The sequence below is a fragment of the Lissotriton vulgaris genome, chromosome 2_1, assembly GCF_964263255.1.
Source record: "Lissotriton vulgaris chromosome 2_1, aLisVul1.2, whole genome shotgun sequence".
Classification (NCBI taxonomy): Eukaryota; Metazoa; Chordata; class Amphibia; order Caudata; family Salamandridae; genus Lissotriton; species Lissotriton vulgaris.
The window spans coordinates 357,505,809-357,524,015 of record NC_141687.1 but is presented as its reverse complement, the minus strand read 5'-3'; the positions used below and the strand labels follow the sequence as shown (position 1 = coordinate 357,524,015).

Sequence of the window (18,207 nt, the reverse complement as noted above, 5' to 3'; positions counted from 1 at the left end):
GTATTTTGAGCCAATCCAATTGAGGAATTGGTACATTAACATGGCGTTGGAAGGCATCCTCCATTGGGAGGGGTTGCGGCTGCTTACCAGCTCGCAATGCCAGGTATAAATGAGTTATTAGACACCCCAGAGACTGAGTTCCATCCCAACCCTAGACATGTCCTTCCGTTACCTCTGATATGGTCTCCTGAAAGATTAACCTACTAAGAGAAACAGCCCAAACGTGACCCCTTCACCCACACAAATGCACCTATTTCCTGCATGTGGTTCTACCTCTTCCTTAAGTAATTACATTCTTAAAAATATCAGTGGTGCCCCCCATTTGAGGCGGCTCACATCATACATTGTATCTCCTATGAGCCCGGCCTTCAGAGACAGTTTCCCATTGCAGATGCCCCTTCTGTATCCTAGCCTGGGATGGTCATTCTCTTTGGTCATACAGATGGTCTATGCTTTATTCCCACAGATGGCGTTCACTCCATTAGTCACCCAGTCTTCTCCTCACATCACCCCTGCAAAAGACCTCCTATTAATCCCACCTGAAAATGGGGATCCCTTCCCTCCTCAATTATGACCTCTCCTTCACTACCAGAAAGAGAACCACGTTAGCCTTGCATTTACCCACTGTGATGGTTCACCCTCCTACCCAAGAAATATCATTATTTTCACCTACCCATGAGGGCCCCACCACATCCACCAAACTAACATTACTTTCACACTCATAGTAGACTTCCCCTCGTCCACACCAGCCCTAGAGAATTCTCCCATCTTCAAACTCCAGAGAAAGCTGAGTAGTAACTCACAACTTCCCAGAAATTAATTTCCCTTTCCTTCACTCAAAGCCAAAGTCCTCATCACCATCGACCCTGATATAGACTCCACCTTATCTAAAAAGGTGCTTCTCCTCCCCCACTCTTCCAAAGAAGGTATCTCCTTTACCTTTAGAGACTCTGCCTCTCTACCCCAGAAGTTGACTCAATAACTTGTCCTGAAAACATAAGTTGCTTCCCCTCCTCTAGAAGGATATCCTTAAATTCTCTCTTGAAATTACCTATTCTGCACCACTAAATGAAAGCTACATCTCCAACCACCAGAAATGACTTTCCCTTCAGTTGATACCTTTCAGATGACCCTCTAAAGCCGGAATAACGTTTCCAAAAAGGCGCCCCCTTTGCCTTCCTGCAGAGAATCAACCCACTGATGCTCTTAAGAGATATTATTCTCTCACCTGCAGCCAACCACTCAAAGGATGCTTCAAAACTCCCAAAGGTCTCATCATGCTCTGCAGCTGTCCAAGAATCTGTGAAAAAGCTTCCTTTTGATGGTGTGGTTTCAGTTACGAGTTGGTCTCCTAGTTCAGTCTTTATGATGTCTACATCAGACTGCCTCTTAAGAAACTTGGACACACCGAAAAACAGTGCCATGAACTAGTACATCATAAGATCCCAATATGAAGGACATCTTGTTGAAGATGTGACATTGCCCACAAGACATCAGTTCTATATGTTTCTTACCCTGTATGGTATCAAGAACTATGTGCAGTTCTTACATCCAGATCACACTGCCCTTGGGACATCAGAACAGAACAGATGGAGTTGGCGGTGTATGGGCCCACCCCCTCATCCAGTCCCACTGCCATTAATTCTCAGAAGGCTAGAGTCCACCAGCTTTTACCATTCACTCCAAAAATAAAGGAGGAATCACAGGTGAGTGAGAGCACAGTAGTCTTCTGCAGGGGTGCTCACAAAGTGCGATGGTCGAATGTGTCAGAAACGTTGGCTCTACCAGGCCTGATGCGCAAGGACAGATTGCCTCAGGCAACTGAAAATCATTTAACTTTGAACAATTTTTCCCATTCCCTCTGGAGTTTGCCTTCACCTACTAAACATTGATAAGGTCTGCCCCAAGTTAATACGTAGGTGATATGCTACTCAATCATCTGTGCTATCATCTGGGAGACACTAGTTTCCGGCTATTCGTGGTTTTGAAGCTCTTGAAGCTCCAGAACATCCAGAAACCTAAAAGATTCCACAAGAAGAAAACCTACACCTGTGCCTTCTTTGGGATTGCCCCAAGAATCTGGAAGTCACTACCTCCTGAAATCAGAACGAATACTTCAATCATATAATTCAAGAAAGAAGGCAGGGAACTCCTTATGACCAAACTTCTTCCCTAGATCCCATGATTCAAGTCTCTTCAGGCTCTCACAAGATTACTTATCTCAAGCTACCTTTTTGCGCTTTTCCATGCACTAAAGTCTTTGCCCCCACCCTCCTACCCCCGGCTTCTCCACACTGCCTGGTACTTGCAGTGATCTGAACAAAGTCTATTTGTTGTTATTAATGACAGAACTATGATACTCGGTTGTTAGTGAATTTTGAATTTTTACAGAATGTGATATTACTGTTTTTTACTACTCTGGTCACTGTAACTCTGTAAAGGGCTCTGATACCTGCAAGGATCATGTTTGTGCTATATAAAACTATTAAAATAAAAATAGGAGTCAGGGAGAGAGCTGGTAGGCAGCTGTGTTCTATTTCTATGTATTGTGAAAATAAGATGCGGAAAAATCCGTGCCTATCACTCAGCGCACTCTTATGAAGTCCCTAAGGCTTCTACCCAATTGTGTGACAGTATAGAATAATAGAAGAGTTTTTCAATTGAGCAGAAACAAACTCATTAAATTAATCAATACATTTAGTGTATTACACATCAATTTTTCAATATCTTTATGCAATATCTACATGCAAAAATCAAACTAAATACAGTCCATATATGAATCAAATCCAATTCACATACTCAATATCAATTGTACAGGATTGTAACATGATTTAGCGAAAGCCCAATGCATTTGGGGTGCGACCCTTCGTCAGGGGATTAACTTTACAGCAATTGTGTTTTTATTCTTTTAACCACCGGCTCTTGCTATCGTACTGGGATAACACGTAGAGACCGCGTTCCCCTCAAGATGTTTGTGAACGTGTGCCCCTGTTGTTATTGTGGTTCGAATTGCAGACGATTAGATAACAAGCGTGACCAAAGATGAACGACTCAGGCGTGACGTGTATCTCAAGAGTACTTGACTGTCGAGCTTAATCAATGTTAAATAGCACTCCAATCTTAGACCGTGAACTCCCGTGTATCCGTACTCCTCAACCGCAAAGACGCTGATGTTTAGGGGCGCGTTTCCATGTATACCACACTTGCGGAACACACAGAGCTTGATTAGGGAAGATTAACACAGATGCCTTCTGGGAATAAGGAAATGGAATTTTCACAGACCTCTGTCTCAGAAAGGGTGGGGAGAGAGGAGGGGACGGTCTGCTGAATGTCAGAAATGTTCTGACACTCTGCTCACTAACTCTGCCCTGACAGCTTTTCATTTGGCACCAAGCTGCTATGAATCCTCCAGGCCCCATACTGCCTCTGTATTAAACCCTTGGCTGCTTGAGATATTCCCCTGCTGTGCTGGACCATAATAGAAATGGGTGGGATCATGACGAGCTCAGCTCGTCATCAGCACATGAGCACTGTGCCTCATGACGAGCTGAGCTCATCATGAGCACAGAAGGGGTTAAGAGGCCCAGTATTATGCACTGCGTGTTTAATCTGATCAGTTCTACCCCATCTTGATAACTGTTATCTGCTAAATAGATAGAGGTTCACACGCCGCCACTGGGCTTAAAATATTGATCATGCTTACCAGTACGTGGTGAAGTAGGAACTCCCATGATGCTCTTGACTGCCCATTCAGAACGATGTCTGCTGTGTCCACAATGAAATATCCTGCAAGAAGAACGGAGTCGTGTTATGGGTACTTGAACCTGCACGTGCTCTTCTAAGCCTTAACGACTAAATAGGCCTGAACTTCTGTCATGCTAGTGTGTGTGCATTTGAGGGGAAGTCAGGGTGTGACAGACTCCTTATGCAGTTATCTCTAGCCAGACACCCAAACATTATTCGATCGTTTCCGGTGAGGGCCACTACACAGCAGAGAGCAGCTGGTCTTGCAAGACGTGTTCCACATACCCTGCTTGCTTTTCTCACAAGGATTGGGGATTGTTCTTTGGGTTGCACATAACTTAAAAATACACAGAGGATGCAGGATTTAACAAACATTGGTAAAGCCAACAGATCTCACCTATGCAGGAGCTTTTGGCTTTGGCAAAGTGTTTTAGCCAAGTTTTTCACCATTGTGGCAGTTGTTCAGGGTGGTTAAAAGTTAATGACCAGGTGTGGCTTGTGATAGATTTGAATGTAGTGGAATGGGGGTAGAATGGAATGGATGGAGTGGGGTAGATTGGAGTGAGGTAGATTTGAGTGGGGTACATTGAAGTGGAGTGGAGTATATTGGGTGGAGTGTGTTAGACTGGAGTGGAGTACATTGGGGTTGATTAGAGTGAAGTGAATTGGGGAGATTAGAGTGGGGGTAGAGTTGATCGGAGAAGAGTGGAGTGGGATATATTGGGGGTAGAGTTGAAAGGGATAAACTGGGTTTGACTAAGGATGAGTGGAGTGGAGTGTGCTGGAGTGGAGTGGGGTAGGTTGGGTGGAATATAGTAGGGTAGAATGAAATGGAGGAGGTAGATTGGGGTAGTTAGGAGTGGGGTAGATTGGAATAGGGTCTTTTGGGGTGGATTGGGGTGGGCTGGGTTTGATTGGACTGAAGTGGAGTAGACTTAGGTGGAGTGGGATAGATTGGGTAGAGTGAAATAGAGTGGCGGATTAGGGCAGAATGGACTGGGTAGATTGGGTGGAATGGAGTGGGGTAGATTGGAGTGGAGTGGGATAGATTGGGGTGGAGTCGAGATTGGAGTAGCGTGAGACAGATTGGGGAAGAGTGGAGTGGGGTAGATTGGAGTGTAGTGTAGTGGGTAGATTGGGGGTGTGGTATAGATTGGAATGGAGTGGAGTTGACTGGAGTGGAACAGAAGAGGAACGATTGGTGTGGGGTAGAGTGGAATGGGGTGGAGTAGATTGCATTGGGGTGGGGCAGAGAGGGGTAAATTAGAGTTGACTGAGTGGAGTAGATGGGGTAGATTGGAATGGGGTAGATTGGAGTTACGGTAGATTGGAGTGAGGTGAGTAGATTGGAGTGGGGTGGATTGCGTTAGATTGGAGTGGAGTGGGGTAGATTTGAGGTGTGTGGTAGATTGGAGTGGGATAGATTGGAGGGTAGTTGATTGGGTGGAATGGAGTGTGGTAGAGTGGAGTGGGGTAGATTGGAGTGGGGTAGATTGTGGTGGAGTGGATACATTGAAGTAAATGGTATAGATTAGAGTGGAGAGGAGGTGGATAGATTGCAGTGCAGTCTGGAGTGGAGTGGGGTAAAGTGGACTGTGGTTGGCTGAAGTGGAGAAGAGTGGAATGGGATAGACTCAAGTGGGTTGGATTGGATTGGGGTAGATTTGAGTGAAACTGGGTAGACTGTAGATTGGAGAAGATTGGGGTGGATTTGAGTGGAGTGCAGTAGATTGAGGTAGAGGGGGTAGACTGGAGTAGGGTTGATTAAGCTAGATTGTGTGGAGTAGGGTAGATTGTAGTGTAGTGTGGTACATTGGATCGTAATGGATTGGACGGAGGTAGACTGAAATGGAATAGGGTAGATATTTAAAGCCTAAATAATTAAATATTAACACTAGGAACATTACACTAATTGATTTAGTGTAGTGATGTAGAAAGTACAATACATGTTGGTAAGAAGCCATTCATTTAAATAGCAGTTGTGAGTAGGAACATTTTTAGGAAATTGGTAAGAAAGGTCGTTGAGGCACATTATATTACAAGAAATCTGTTACTGATATTTTTCTTTTTCCTTATTAAAAGGTTGGGAAGCAGGTACAAAGTTGGTGCCACGTTGACTATAAGTCACAAGGCTGTACTGTACGAGAGTAATGGTCTGTTTAATAACAAGAAATATAAAAGTGCAGAGGTCTAAACCGTTTCTTAAGAGCCTGCTACTGAATGCAGGGGTCTACCACCCTATACTTTCTTTATCTAAACTCTGCAGGTTCTTATTAATATCAGCTTTCTTCCTTTGTCACCATTTCCAGTTCTTCTCTTTCTCTACCACCTGCCTCCCTTGTATGCCTTTCTCATTCTTGCTCTGGGTCAAAGTCTGATGATGAAAACAATGTCCTCTCCTCAAAAATAAGTATCGGCACCCATCACTTGCCAGGTTGAGAACAAACTAAGCACTGCATGAGAGGTTATGGTGTGGAAGTGCATCATTGGTGAGCATAAAGCTTGTAAGTGTGTGGATTGTGCTACCAAATTTTCTTGTCAACATTTAGTGAATAGGGTTTACAGAGTTGCGTAACTTTGGAATATGGACAGAAGTGGAACAGACAGAGGCCGGGACAAATCTTAACAAAAGAAAAGGAGTGGGAAAGGACAAGATTAAACTGGAAAAAGGGGAGGGGATAGTATATAATCAGCCAGGATGTACTGAGGTTTTGTTGTCAAGTGATGCAGAGTTGACAAGTTACAGTGACGCATACTGCAGCACATGCCACATGGTGTAGATGACACTGATAAGTTGGTATGCCGTACTATCTGTTGGTCTACTTGGAGGTGACATGGGCAGGTCACACTATCTGTCGATCGACATGAAGTTGATACTGGTAGGTCTTAACATCTGTTGTTCTAGGTGGAGGTGACACTGATAGGTCTATTGGAGCAGAAAGGTTGCAAATGGCCAGGTGCTCCCCTGTCCACTGGTCTAATAAAATAGAGCCATAAATGGATTTTAGTTGTTCTCTAATGCACCAGGTCCCTGGTGCCACTGCACATGCTACACTATCAATAGCTGCGCTGCTGGGTTGCTTATACAGTCTGTATGTCTGCGTTGAACTGAGGAAGCTGTGGGTGATATGTATCATCCATTTTACAGGTCTCAAACGTCCTGTTTACGACTGGTAAATTGCCTTCCAATTTGCGATTCAGTAACATGTTACCGAATCCCAATTTGGAATTGTGATTACATACCGATTCGGTATTAGAAAGGGGCATGTTTAGGCCGCACCTTCCTAATACTGGGTTGCAGTGGAATGTAGGAATGTTTGGCGTTCGAAATACGACCACAAATATTTGCATTAAACCACCTACTTTAAGTAGGTTGGTATGTTGTACTATATGTTGGTCTACTAGGAGGTGACGCCGGTAGGTCATACCATCTGTCAATCTACATGAAGTTGACATTGGTAGGTCTTAACATCTGTAGTTCTAGGTGGAGATAACACTGGTAGAACTTGAGGGTGGAGCTTCGCGCGCGACCAAGATGGCCGCGTGAGCACAGGGCTCCCGAGACCCTCGTAGCCTCCCACATCTATCCTGTCGTTTATCCTGTCCTTCATTGACATATTTGTGAAGATGAACCACGGGTGAGGCGAGATCTGCTTTCAGATTCCGAATCGGACCCCGGAGACTGGAGTTGTGGTGCTCTGAAGATTGCGGCCTACGCCTCCGTGATGCCCGGCTGTTGAGGTAGTATTAGAACAGAGCCACCCAATAATCCCACCGGGACTGGGTCATGTAAATCATATAAACTAAGTGTCCAGGTAGGAATCATTCACAGTGTAAATTATACATTCAACAGTGTCATAACTATGATCACTAAATTGGAGAGGGTAACCGAGGGGTTTCAGCAGCAACAAAAAATGAATAGTATCAAAAATATATATTTATTTTTTGATTTTCAATCATAAACTTTTTGTGTTTTTCAGTTTTATCCAAGAATCAGAAGTCCGGCAACATTAAACCACCAACAACCATATATCACAAATCATATGGTGGCATATAAACACCTTTACCACATAGTGTGGACACAATAAAGGGACCACATGCACGTTATTATATATGCAGCCTAATTCACAAAATATAGTTACAAGTGAATTATACAATATGGTTATATAAAAGGTGTTAGGCGTCGACGTTTCGGTCCATGTAGGTCAAAAAGATCCGGAGGACCATCTTCAGGACAGAAAGAGTTGCACAGAGGTATCTAATACAAACATAACAACATTAAAAAATCAGTGAAACCCTAGGGTACACGGAGATTTTTGCAGCTCAATATAAAGAACAAAGTGACAAAACACTAGTGACAAACCACTTTACTGGGACATAACTCGGTGTGGCATGCACCTTTAGACAACCACCAAGTGTACGTAAAATAACACACTTCCACAAATGTGCCAGAGAAGGAAAATGCCAGAACCAAGCCAGAAACAAACCAGAAACAAAACCAGTTGACAAGTGCCTTTAGGACCTTATTATTACAATGCAAGGAAGGTTCGGAGCGATAACCCATATCTTAGGCATGCACTACCAAATTTAACCTGTGTCCTGTGTAGTACTTACAGAAAGCCAAAAGCCAAAACGCCTTACAAGTCGTTCTGTAAATCAGTAAATGGATGGGTAAATAGCGCTGCGTGAGCTAAAGAATATCGTTCAATAACTGAGCATGCACATAAGGTGACTTACATTTGGCGGCCGCCCGAACTTCTGAAAAAACAGGGAAGTACATAATCAGGAGCCTGTCTACGCCAATACTACCTTAAATCTAGTACTATCATGCTTTGCACTTACTTCGCTAGCCAAGAGACGCCGGCTCTAAGGAGTCTGTGTGTCTTCTCCGTGAACAATCGCGGAAACCATCCTCTTCCGCATGTGACGTTAATAACGTTAGGCGTCATGGCGTCACTTAGACAGGGAACTTGGCGGCCATCTTAGAGTGGACTAAAAGGCTTACTAGTCTAGTTACAACAAAACAATCATACAATGAAGAGAATAATAACAGACTAATAAAATTACAAATACAAATACAAATACCCAAACGTCCTGTACTCCAGTGAGTTTCATAATCTAGATGAATGATTAATTATCACATACAGCCGTATGTGACAGTCCAGACTCGAAGGACCTTTACATTAGGGTAGCCAATGAATGCCATTCAATAAGCGTGCAAAATTTTTGCTTCCCTAAAATAATCTTCCCTCTTTGTACAATTCCTCCGGATTCGGAGGAACTGACCAAAGGGGAGATTATCCCGTAAATTACATGACCAAAAATGTGGTTTACTGTATCCAGTGTCCTTGTGGCCTAAACTACCTAGGAAAAACAACACAGGAAATAAGGAAACGGATAACACAACATCAGTCCCGCATTAGATGCAAAATTCACACGGCGCCTCTAGTTGAGCATTTCAATAACATGTCACATGCTCCCACTGATATGAAATGGTTTGTTATTGAATGTGTAAAGGGTACAAGGAGAAGACCTAATGTGGAAAAACTGCTTGCTCAAAGAGAGAACAAACTGATTTGGCTATATGATACAGTAGAAAATGGGCTGAACACGCTTATTGAATGGCATTCATTGGCTACCCTAATGTAAAGGTCCTTCGAGTCTGGACTGTCACATACGGCTGTATGTGATAATTAATCATTCATCTAGATTATGAAACTCACTGGAGTACAGGACGTTTGGGTATTTGTATTTGTATTTGTAATTTTATTAGTCTGTTATTATTCTCTTCATTGTATGATTGTTTTGTTGTAACTAGACTAGTAAGCCTTTTAGTCCACTCTAAGATGGCCGCCAAGTTCCCTGTCTAAGTGACGCCATGACGCCTAACGTTATTAACGTCACATGCGGAAGAGGATGGTTTCCGCGATTGTTCACGGAGAAGACACACGGACTCCTTAGAGCCGGCGTCTCTTGGCTAGCGAAGTAAGTGCAAAGCATGATAGTACTAGATTTAAGGTAGTATTGGCGTAGACAGGCTCCTGATTATGTACTTGCCTGTTTTTTCAGAAGTTCGGGCGGCCGCCAAATGTAAGTCACCTTATGTGCATGCTCAGTTATTGAACGATATTCTTTAGCTCACGCAGCGCTATTTACCCATCCATTTACTGATTTACAGAACGACTTGTAAGGCGTTTTGGCTTTTGGCTTTCTGTAAGTACTACACAGGACACAGGTTAAATTTGGTAGTGCATGCCTAAGATATGGGTTATCGCTCCGAACCTTCCTTGCATTGTAATAATAAGGTCCTAAGGGCACTTGTCAACTGGTTTTGTTTCTGGTTTGTTTCTGGCTTGGTTCTGGCATTTTCCTTCTCTGGCACATTTGTGGAAGTGTGTTATTTTACGTACACTTGGTGGTTGTCTAAAGGTGCATGCCACACCGAGTTATGTCCCAGTAAAGTGGTTTGTCACTAGTGTTTTGTCACTTTGTTCTTTATATTGAGCTGCAAAAATCTCCGTGTACCCTAGGGTTTCACTGATTTTTTAATGTTGTTATGTTTGTATTAGATACCTATGTGCAACTCTTTCTGTCCTGAAGATGGTCCTCCGGATCTTTTTGACCTACATGGACCGAAACGTCGACGCCTAACACCTTTTATATAACCATATTGTATAATTCACTTGTAACTATATTTTGTGAATTAGGCTGCATATATAATAACGTGCATGTGGTCCCTTTATTGTGTCCACACTATGTGGTAAAGGTGTTTATATGCCACCATATGATTTGTGATATATGGTTGTTGGTGGTTTAATGTTGCCGGACTTCTGATTCTTGGATAAAACTGAAAAACACAAAAAGTTTATGATTGAAAATCAAAAAATAAATATATATTTTTGATACTATTCATTTTTTGTTGCTGCTGAAACCCCTCGGTTACCCTCTCCAATTTAGTGATCATAGTTATGACACTGTTGAATGTATAATTTACACTGTGAATGATTCCTACCTGGACACTTAGTTTATATGGTTCGGCTGTTGAGGTGGCACAGTGCCCGAGCTGCAGTTGAGCAACATCGGCCTGAGGTGGTGGGGTCGACCGGTCTGGTTGACTTTCACTTTCGATTTGGCCTTTCCCTGAGGGAGATTCGAAAGCAAGCGGCCCCTTAGAGCAGAGGTCGGCTGTTCTCTGCTACATCCGAGTGTACCTCCTCACTGCTTTGAGACTCTTGCTTTGATACCTGGTGTGTGCCCTCCTGAGTGACGCTGGGCCACGGCCCGAGGTCCTGGAACCGCCACCTTCCTACCTAGTCTATCTGCCTCACGTCGGTCTGTGCTCCGCAATGGCCGGGAAACCAGAGGGTGAAAAGCAGAAGCTCAAGACAACCAGGCGGGGTGGCTATACCCAGACTAACAATATGGACCATTATGCCCAAACTAAGGGATCTCCTAGCGAACCGGGCAGAACGCTGGAGGACACTAGAGATGTTACGACTTCGGCAACGGAACCGACCCTACAGAACGTAATGGCCGCCATAGATGGGATCAAATCCTCCCTTGGGCAACAAATGGAGACCCTCGCCCATAAACTCGATACTGTGGTGATCAATGTTAATCTGATCCGTACAGACCTGACAAAAAGTAACGAGAAAGTCAAGTCGTTGGACATTAAGACCTCCAGTTTGATGAGCGGTGTTGCTTATCTGCAAACGGGGGTCCGCAATCTGAGGGCCTCCAATGATTTCTTTGTTCGTCGTCTGGAGGATTCTGAAGGGAGGGCTTGGCGGAACAACGTTCGCATTATCGGTGTCCCGGAGCAGGCGGAAGACTCTGCAGCTGACCTCTTCGTCGAAAACTTGATTGTTAACCATCTTGCACCCAAGGGACTAAGTACATTTTTCATGGTCGAGCGGGCCCATAGAGTGCCGGGTGGTAAGCCAAAGGTGGGTGCCCGGATTGCAAGGATTTTCAACTTTTGCGACAGAGATGCTATCCTGCAGGCTTCGCGGGTGAGTGGACCTACTAAGTTCGAGAATACTACTATCAACTTCTACCCGGACTTTACCCAAACTGTTCAACGGCAGAGACTTGGTTTCTTGGGGGTAAAGAGGAGACTGCGTGATATGGGCTTAAAGTACGCTATGCTCTTTCCGGCCAAGTTGAGAATCGAACATGCAGGGCGCACTTATTTTTGCGATCGGCCGGATGCAGTGGCCGACTGGCTTGACACTCTACCTAACTATCCTGCACCAGAGGAACAATCCGGAGGGGCAGAAGGCGGACCGAGGGAACAGGAATAGACACCTTTGCCTGATTTCTGGAGTCCCCCAGCTGGCCTCGAAATGTGGTTCGCTACTACTGTAATATGAATGGTTGTGACATCCTGGGGGGTTGCGGGCTATTGGTGGGTCTCTTTCCTCCTCTGACTTTCTTTTTTGTTACTTAGTTGATGTGGGGGCGACAGGCATACTGCAAGTTGGGGTGGCTTTTTAGTCTTATGCAGGGTTGCAGGGTGGGGGGGTTTGTAACGGGATGTTGGTGGGGGAGTGGGGTGTTCTTGTTGGGGTGTGTGTTTGTATTTTTGCAAGGCAATGTATTGTCAGACTTTCTGATCGAAGTGCTTGATTGTCGTTGGGGTTTGAACTTTTACTTTCGGATGGGGGTAGGGAGCTGAAATTGATGAGTTGGAATGTGAATGGGTTGGGGGATAGGATCAAACGTGGGGTAGTGCTGCAATTGTTTAAACTTCTTTCCCCAGATGTAGTTCTTCTTCAGGAGCCTCCAAAAAAAAAAAGTTGCCAATGGCCCGTGCAAGCAAGTCAAATGGGCTCCCCTATTTAGGTAATAAAATAGAGCCATTATTGGATTTTAGTGGCTCTCTAATGCACCTGGTCCCTAGTGCCACTGCAACTGCTATAGTATTGATTGCTGCGCTCCTGGGTCGCTTTTAAGTCTGTAGGTCTGCTTTGAACAGAGGATACTATGGGCCATATGTATGATGCATTTTACAGGTTCAAACAGACCGATTCGCAGAAACGGGCTGTTTGCGACTGGTAAAATGACTTTTGGGATTTATAAATTCCAATTTGCGATTCAGTAACATATTACCAAATCGCAACTTGGAATTGTGAATACATATCGATTCAGTATTAGGAAGGGGCATGGTTAGGCCGCTGCTTCCTAATACCGAATTGCTGTGGTATGTAGGAATATTTTGCGACCGAAATATGGTCGCAAAACATTTGCATTTTACCACCTACTTCAAGTAGGTTGTAAACCATTCACAAATGTGACGGGGTCCCCAAGGGACCCTTTCCAGTTTGTGAATGTTTGTAAAAAAAAAAATAAAGAGCAGATGGCAGTGGTTTATGTGACCACTGCCTGCTCTTAAAAAAAAATCTTAAACACAACCCATTTTCCTTTAAGGAAAATGGGCTGCATTTAAAAAAATGATTGCTTTATTTAAAAGCAATCACAGACATGGTGGTCTGCTGACCCTAGCGAGCCACAATTCTTACAATTTTAGCGAGTCCTAATGGGTCGCAAATTGCGACCTGCCTCGTTAATATTATTGAGGTAGGTCGATTTGTTACGCACTCTGAATCGCTAAATGAAACTCATGGAGTTTCAAACATTAGGAATAGCGATAACCTAATTGCGATTCGCAGAAAGTCGCAATTAGGTAATAGCTAGTTCTACTATTGATGCAAGTGGCCCTATATGTGGTGGTGATATCATTAAGTGGTTTAATCCTAATCTTCTGTTTTGAGTATGAGTACAGGATTATGGGTTCGATATATTTTGCCCTAATCTGTGTCATGAGGGAGGGGGGTTCAAGGGAAATGTGTTGATACATAAGGGCTTATGTTCTGTATTAGTTAGGTATAGTACTGGAAATGCTCAATAGGAGGGCCTTTTAAGGATGTGTTTGTGCTTTGTGTATGTGTGTTTCAATGGGAGGGGGAATCAATGTGTGTGGTTGCTGTATAAGGAAGGGAGAATGTGTGTGTCATTTAGTATTTTTAAAGGGATAAGTATGTTGGGAGATAGTGACAAAAAGTATATATGGTTGGCATGGCTTTTAAGTGGGGTGGTTTCCTCCTGGTCTCAGATCGGACAGAAATTAAAAGGGGACGTTGAAACAAATCATTATTAGGCCCCCCTTAACTTTGAAGGCAAACACATTGATCGATTTTTGTTATATTATTTGTATTTTCATCACCCGGGAAAGTATCATGGTGCCTGGGAAGGTGCAGACTGGGCCAGCTTTTCAGTTTCTTTCTGAATTTGAGGACTGGGCTGGCTGCTCTGATGGGGAATGGGAGCTCTTTCTAAACCTTCGGAAAATGTAGGTGTTAGACCTGACATCCTTGGTGTTGGTTTCCTCGAGCTTTTTGCCCTCAGACCTCCTGGCTTTGCTGACTTTGTTTTTGCTGGCCTTAGTGCTGTGCACACTTTACCACTGCTAACCAGTGCTAAAGTGTTTCTACTCTTTCCCTAAAACATGGTAACATTAACTGATACCCAATTGGCATATATAGTTTACTTGAAAGTCCCTAGTAAATGTGCCCAGGGCCTGTAAATGAAATGCTACTAGTGGGCCTGCAGCACTGGTTGTGCCTCCCACTTCAGTAATACGTAAAAAAAAATGTGTCAGGTGTGCTATTGCAGAGCCTGTGTGTGCAGTTTTAAGCTGCCATTTCAATCTGGCAAAGTAAACCTTTTGCTAGGTCAAAACATTCCTTTTTGATACATATAAATCACCCATAGGGTAGGCCCTTTACAACCATTGGGCAACGTGCGATCTACTTAAAAAGTAGGACATGTGCTTTCAAATTTTACTTATCCTGATAGTGAAAAATGTTTACATTTGTTTTTCACTACTGCAAGGCCTACCCCCCCATAAAATATCAGTGGAATTACCTTATTACATTTTATAAGTGCAATTTCCAAATAGAAATAGGTAACCAGTTTGTTTGTTGCCTCTGGAATCACAATTTAAAATCCTAACTTATGGTAAAGTCGGATTCTAAATTGCTATTCTGAGAATGTCACTTTCAGAAAGTTCCCATTTTCTTGCCCAAGCCATTTGGTACCTGCAGCCTGTCTCTGGATCACATGACTGAGTATAGCCAACACTTGGGCTTTGTGTATTCCTCCTAGACAAACACACACAATGGGGAGCTGAGGTATGACTGGATGGGCCATCACTGGCAGGATGGGTAAGAGGAGCTGGGCCCAGCCGCACTTACACTTGAACAGTCTGTGTCCTATCTCCACACAAAGGACTGCTTACCCCCTGAAGTTAGTCTGACCCCAGGGCCATTGCACCTGCATACTTTAAAGGCATGCCTCTAGAAGCTACTCCCCACTTCAAAGGCACAACTGTGCATAAATGCCGGAACTCAGGCACCAACTCTTTCGTACACTTCTGGGTCTGCGGAAACCCTGCCAGGAAGAAGGACTGCTTTGCTACTGAAAAGACTGACACTCTGCTGGACTTCTGCTCTTAATGAACTGCTGACTGCTGCTCTTTTGCCTAGGGGAATAGGACTGGGCCTGCATCTCTTGAACCCGGAACACAAAGTGACTCCAAGGGCTAGTTGGCTGTCCTACTGATCTGAAGCCTCAGGGACACAACAGGCTTCCAACAACCTTGCATTTGCGCCTGGAGGCTGCCATCTGTGAGTCAATTCAATTCAATTCAATTCTTGCTTTATTTCGATTTTGGTTGCAAATCATAAAAGCATACAATAAAATGATCATACATAAATACATACAATAAAAAATACCGTACCTAAGTACAATAAAAAAACATGGTATTTACAAGTTAAAAAATATATGCCCCACCTCGTCTTTTTTCAAGGAAACAGAAATGGGCATATACATAACAAGTAATTGATCTTTGGTTAAGACGATTCACAACCAACAGAATAGATCCAATAAGATTAAACAAAAAAAATTACATTACTTGTTTGTGTTAATAAATTTCAGAACTAATCTCCGTGCAATATTAATCTAAGTTCCTGCGATGGCGAACAATACATTTAAGAAAGCTAACTATTATAAATACCAACTGCTCTCCCTCCAACATCTGTAACAAAAGTAAAGCTGGGCGACATTGTCTATAACCAATACGCCTAAGAAACGGAATAAGCCATTTTTCCTGGATTCAGTATAAAATTTACAGAAAAGAATGGTGTGCAAAGTCGATTGTAGTGAAGTGTCATCACAAGGACAACACAAGAGTTCTTTAGCACAGTTGTTTTGAGCTGGAGAAGCAACCATTCGATGGAAAAAGTTCAACCTGAATCTTACCAAAAGGTAATGCTCGTAACTCGTGGTGTTATAAGTGAGGTACGGCTGTATAGTGGGTACCAATTGTATCGTTAAACTGTGGGTAACAGAAGGTTTGGCGGCTTCACTCATCAGTCTCAGCTCTTCGAGATGGGCGAGACATTTCTTTTTTAAGACCTTCCTCGAAACCTCACATATTGAGGAGGGATTGTGGTAATATTTATCCCAACCCAAGTCGTGAAAAAACCTCGCAATGTAGCACAGCCACCTAGACCTGCGAGCATTGTCCATTTTTAGACAGTCGGATAGAATAGATTGGGTGAGAGTTCCTTTATCCGAAGTCCAAATCCTGCGCCATAGTAAAAGTGGTTCAGCTTTAGCTATGTCCGTCACATATACAAGACCCAGCTCTGTATGACAGGCAAAGGTTCCCGCACTCCCAGGAACTGCAAGAAGAAATCTCAGAAAAGAGTTTTCGACTCTCTGAATGCTATCCGTAGCCACAAAGCCCCAGAGACCCGCCCCGTACAAAGCCACAGATAGGCATTTAGCTTTATAGATCGTAATAATTTCAGCGGGAGCTCTCTTTCCCAACTTCCTGGTAAAATTGACAAGGGCTGTAGTTGTTCCTAAACAAAGAAGTTTTCTCGTTTCTACAGCCGGTTTCAAGGATAGTTTATGATCTATTGTTATGCCTAGATAGGAGTATTTTTGTGTAGTTGCTATTTTTTCTTGATTCAGATAGATGTCCCTCATTTTACTTTTGCTTTTTTGGCCAGAACTTGCCCTCATGACAAAGGTTTTACTGATATTTATCTTCAGGTCAAGGCCTGCCATAAATGTAGAGTATCTGTCCAAATTCTTTTGAAGTTCGCCGGGGGTACGAGCTAATATGACGGTATCGTCCGCATAGAGGAGTGCAGGTATTGGACGATTGTTCACCATTGGGAGATCCTGGCACCCCTTCATCATCTCTCTTTCCAGCCCATTAGTATATAGTGTAAAGAGGAAAGGGGCCAGGACACACCCTTGCCTAACCCCTTTTTAGGTCGAGCAGACCTAAAAAGCAGGCGAAGCCTGCTTTGTCTGCGAAGACATCTTTTGCTGGCGTGCCTGGGGGAATGTGAGACGGTGTCCATGCACGAGACTCTGCCATCTCCGATTTGCCCTCGAGGGCGCGCACGGCGCTGTGCACATCCCCTGCCTGCCATTCACATGCTCTCGCAATCACACACAGGCAAAGTCACGCATGCACACACACATTCCCATGCGCACACACTCACCCCCCTCCCCCCCAGGCATACACACAGGCAGGCAGGCACACACACGCATGCACACACCCCCCTCCCCCACCACTCACGGGGCGCGCACACACAGATCCCCCTTCACTCACCGTGCTTTTTTCCGGCGCATCTCCACACGCGGGGCACTCCATGATGGGAGCCCCGCAACAACGAGCATCACCGGCCTCTTCCGGCCGCGTCACAGGCCCCGCCCATGTCACGGGCAAGGATGCCTGACTTCCTGGTCTCGCCCTCCTAAAACAGCGTCTCTTTCTGGGTGACAGTGAATGAGGTACAGCAATTTAAAGTGAATCAGCCCCAGCGTCGCCCTGAAGCAAGCCACTGACCGCGGGCGCCATGACCAAGAGGCTGCCGGCCCAGGAGGCCGCCAAGATCTACCACACCAACTACGTGCGCAACGCGCGCGCCATCGGCGTGCTCTGGGCCGTCGTCACCATCTGCTTCACCATCATCATGGTGGTGATCTTTATCCAGCCCTACTGGATCGGGGACAGCATCAACACCCCGCAGGCCGGCTACTTCGGCCTCTTCAGCTACTGCATCGGCAACGCGCTCACCTCCGAGCTCATCTGCAAGGGCAGCGCCCTGGACTTCGCCAGCATCCCCTCCGGGGCCTTCAGGACCGCCATGTTCTTCGTGGGCATCTCCATGTTCCTGATCGTTGGCTCCATGCTCTGCTTCGGCCTCTTCTTCTTCTGTAACTCGGCCACGGTCTACAAGGTGTGCGCCTGGATGCAGCTGGCGGCCGATGAGCTGGGCAGTGGGGGAGGTGCACGGGTGCAAGGTGAGGGGGCAGAGGGGGTTGTACCCCAGGACACGGCCCTCGTAGTAGGTACAATGCCTCAGGATGTCAGTAATT

At 44.6% G+C, this 18,207-nt stretch overlaps 1 protein-coding gene and 1 pseudogene across 1 annotated transcript in view; one reads left to right on the top strand and one right to left on the bottom strand.

Annotated features, from left to right (window-relative positions):
* Positions 1-18,207, bottom strand: part of TLCD1 (TLC domain containing 1) — a 63,361-nt gene that overhangs the window by 11,982 nt on the left and 33,172 nt on the right. The window contains exon 3 of the mRNA XM_086955149.1: positions 3,704-3,786. Coding sequence (XP_086811275.1) covers positions 3,704-3,786 — 83 coding nt within the window. The remainder of the gene's footprint in view (positions 1-3,703; positions 3,787-18,207) is intronic.
* LOC147730341 (LHFPL tetraspan subfamily member 5 protein pseudogene) overlaps positions 17,685-18,207 on the top strand; it is a 28,750-nt pseudogene continuing 28,227 nt past the window's right edge.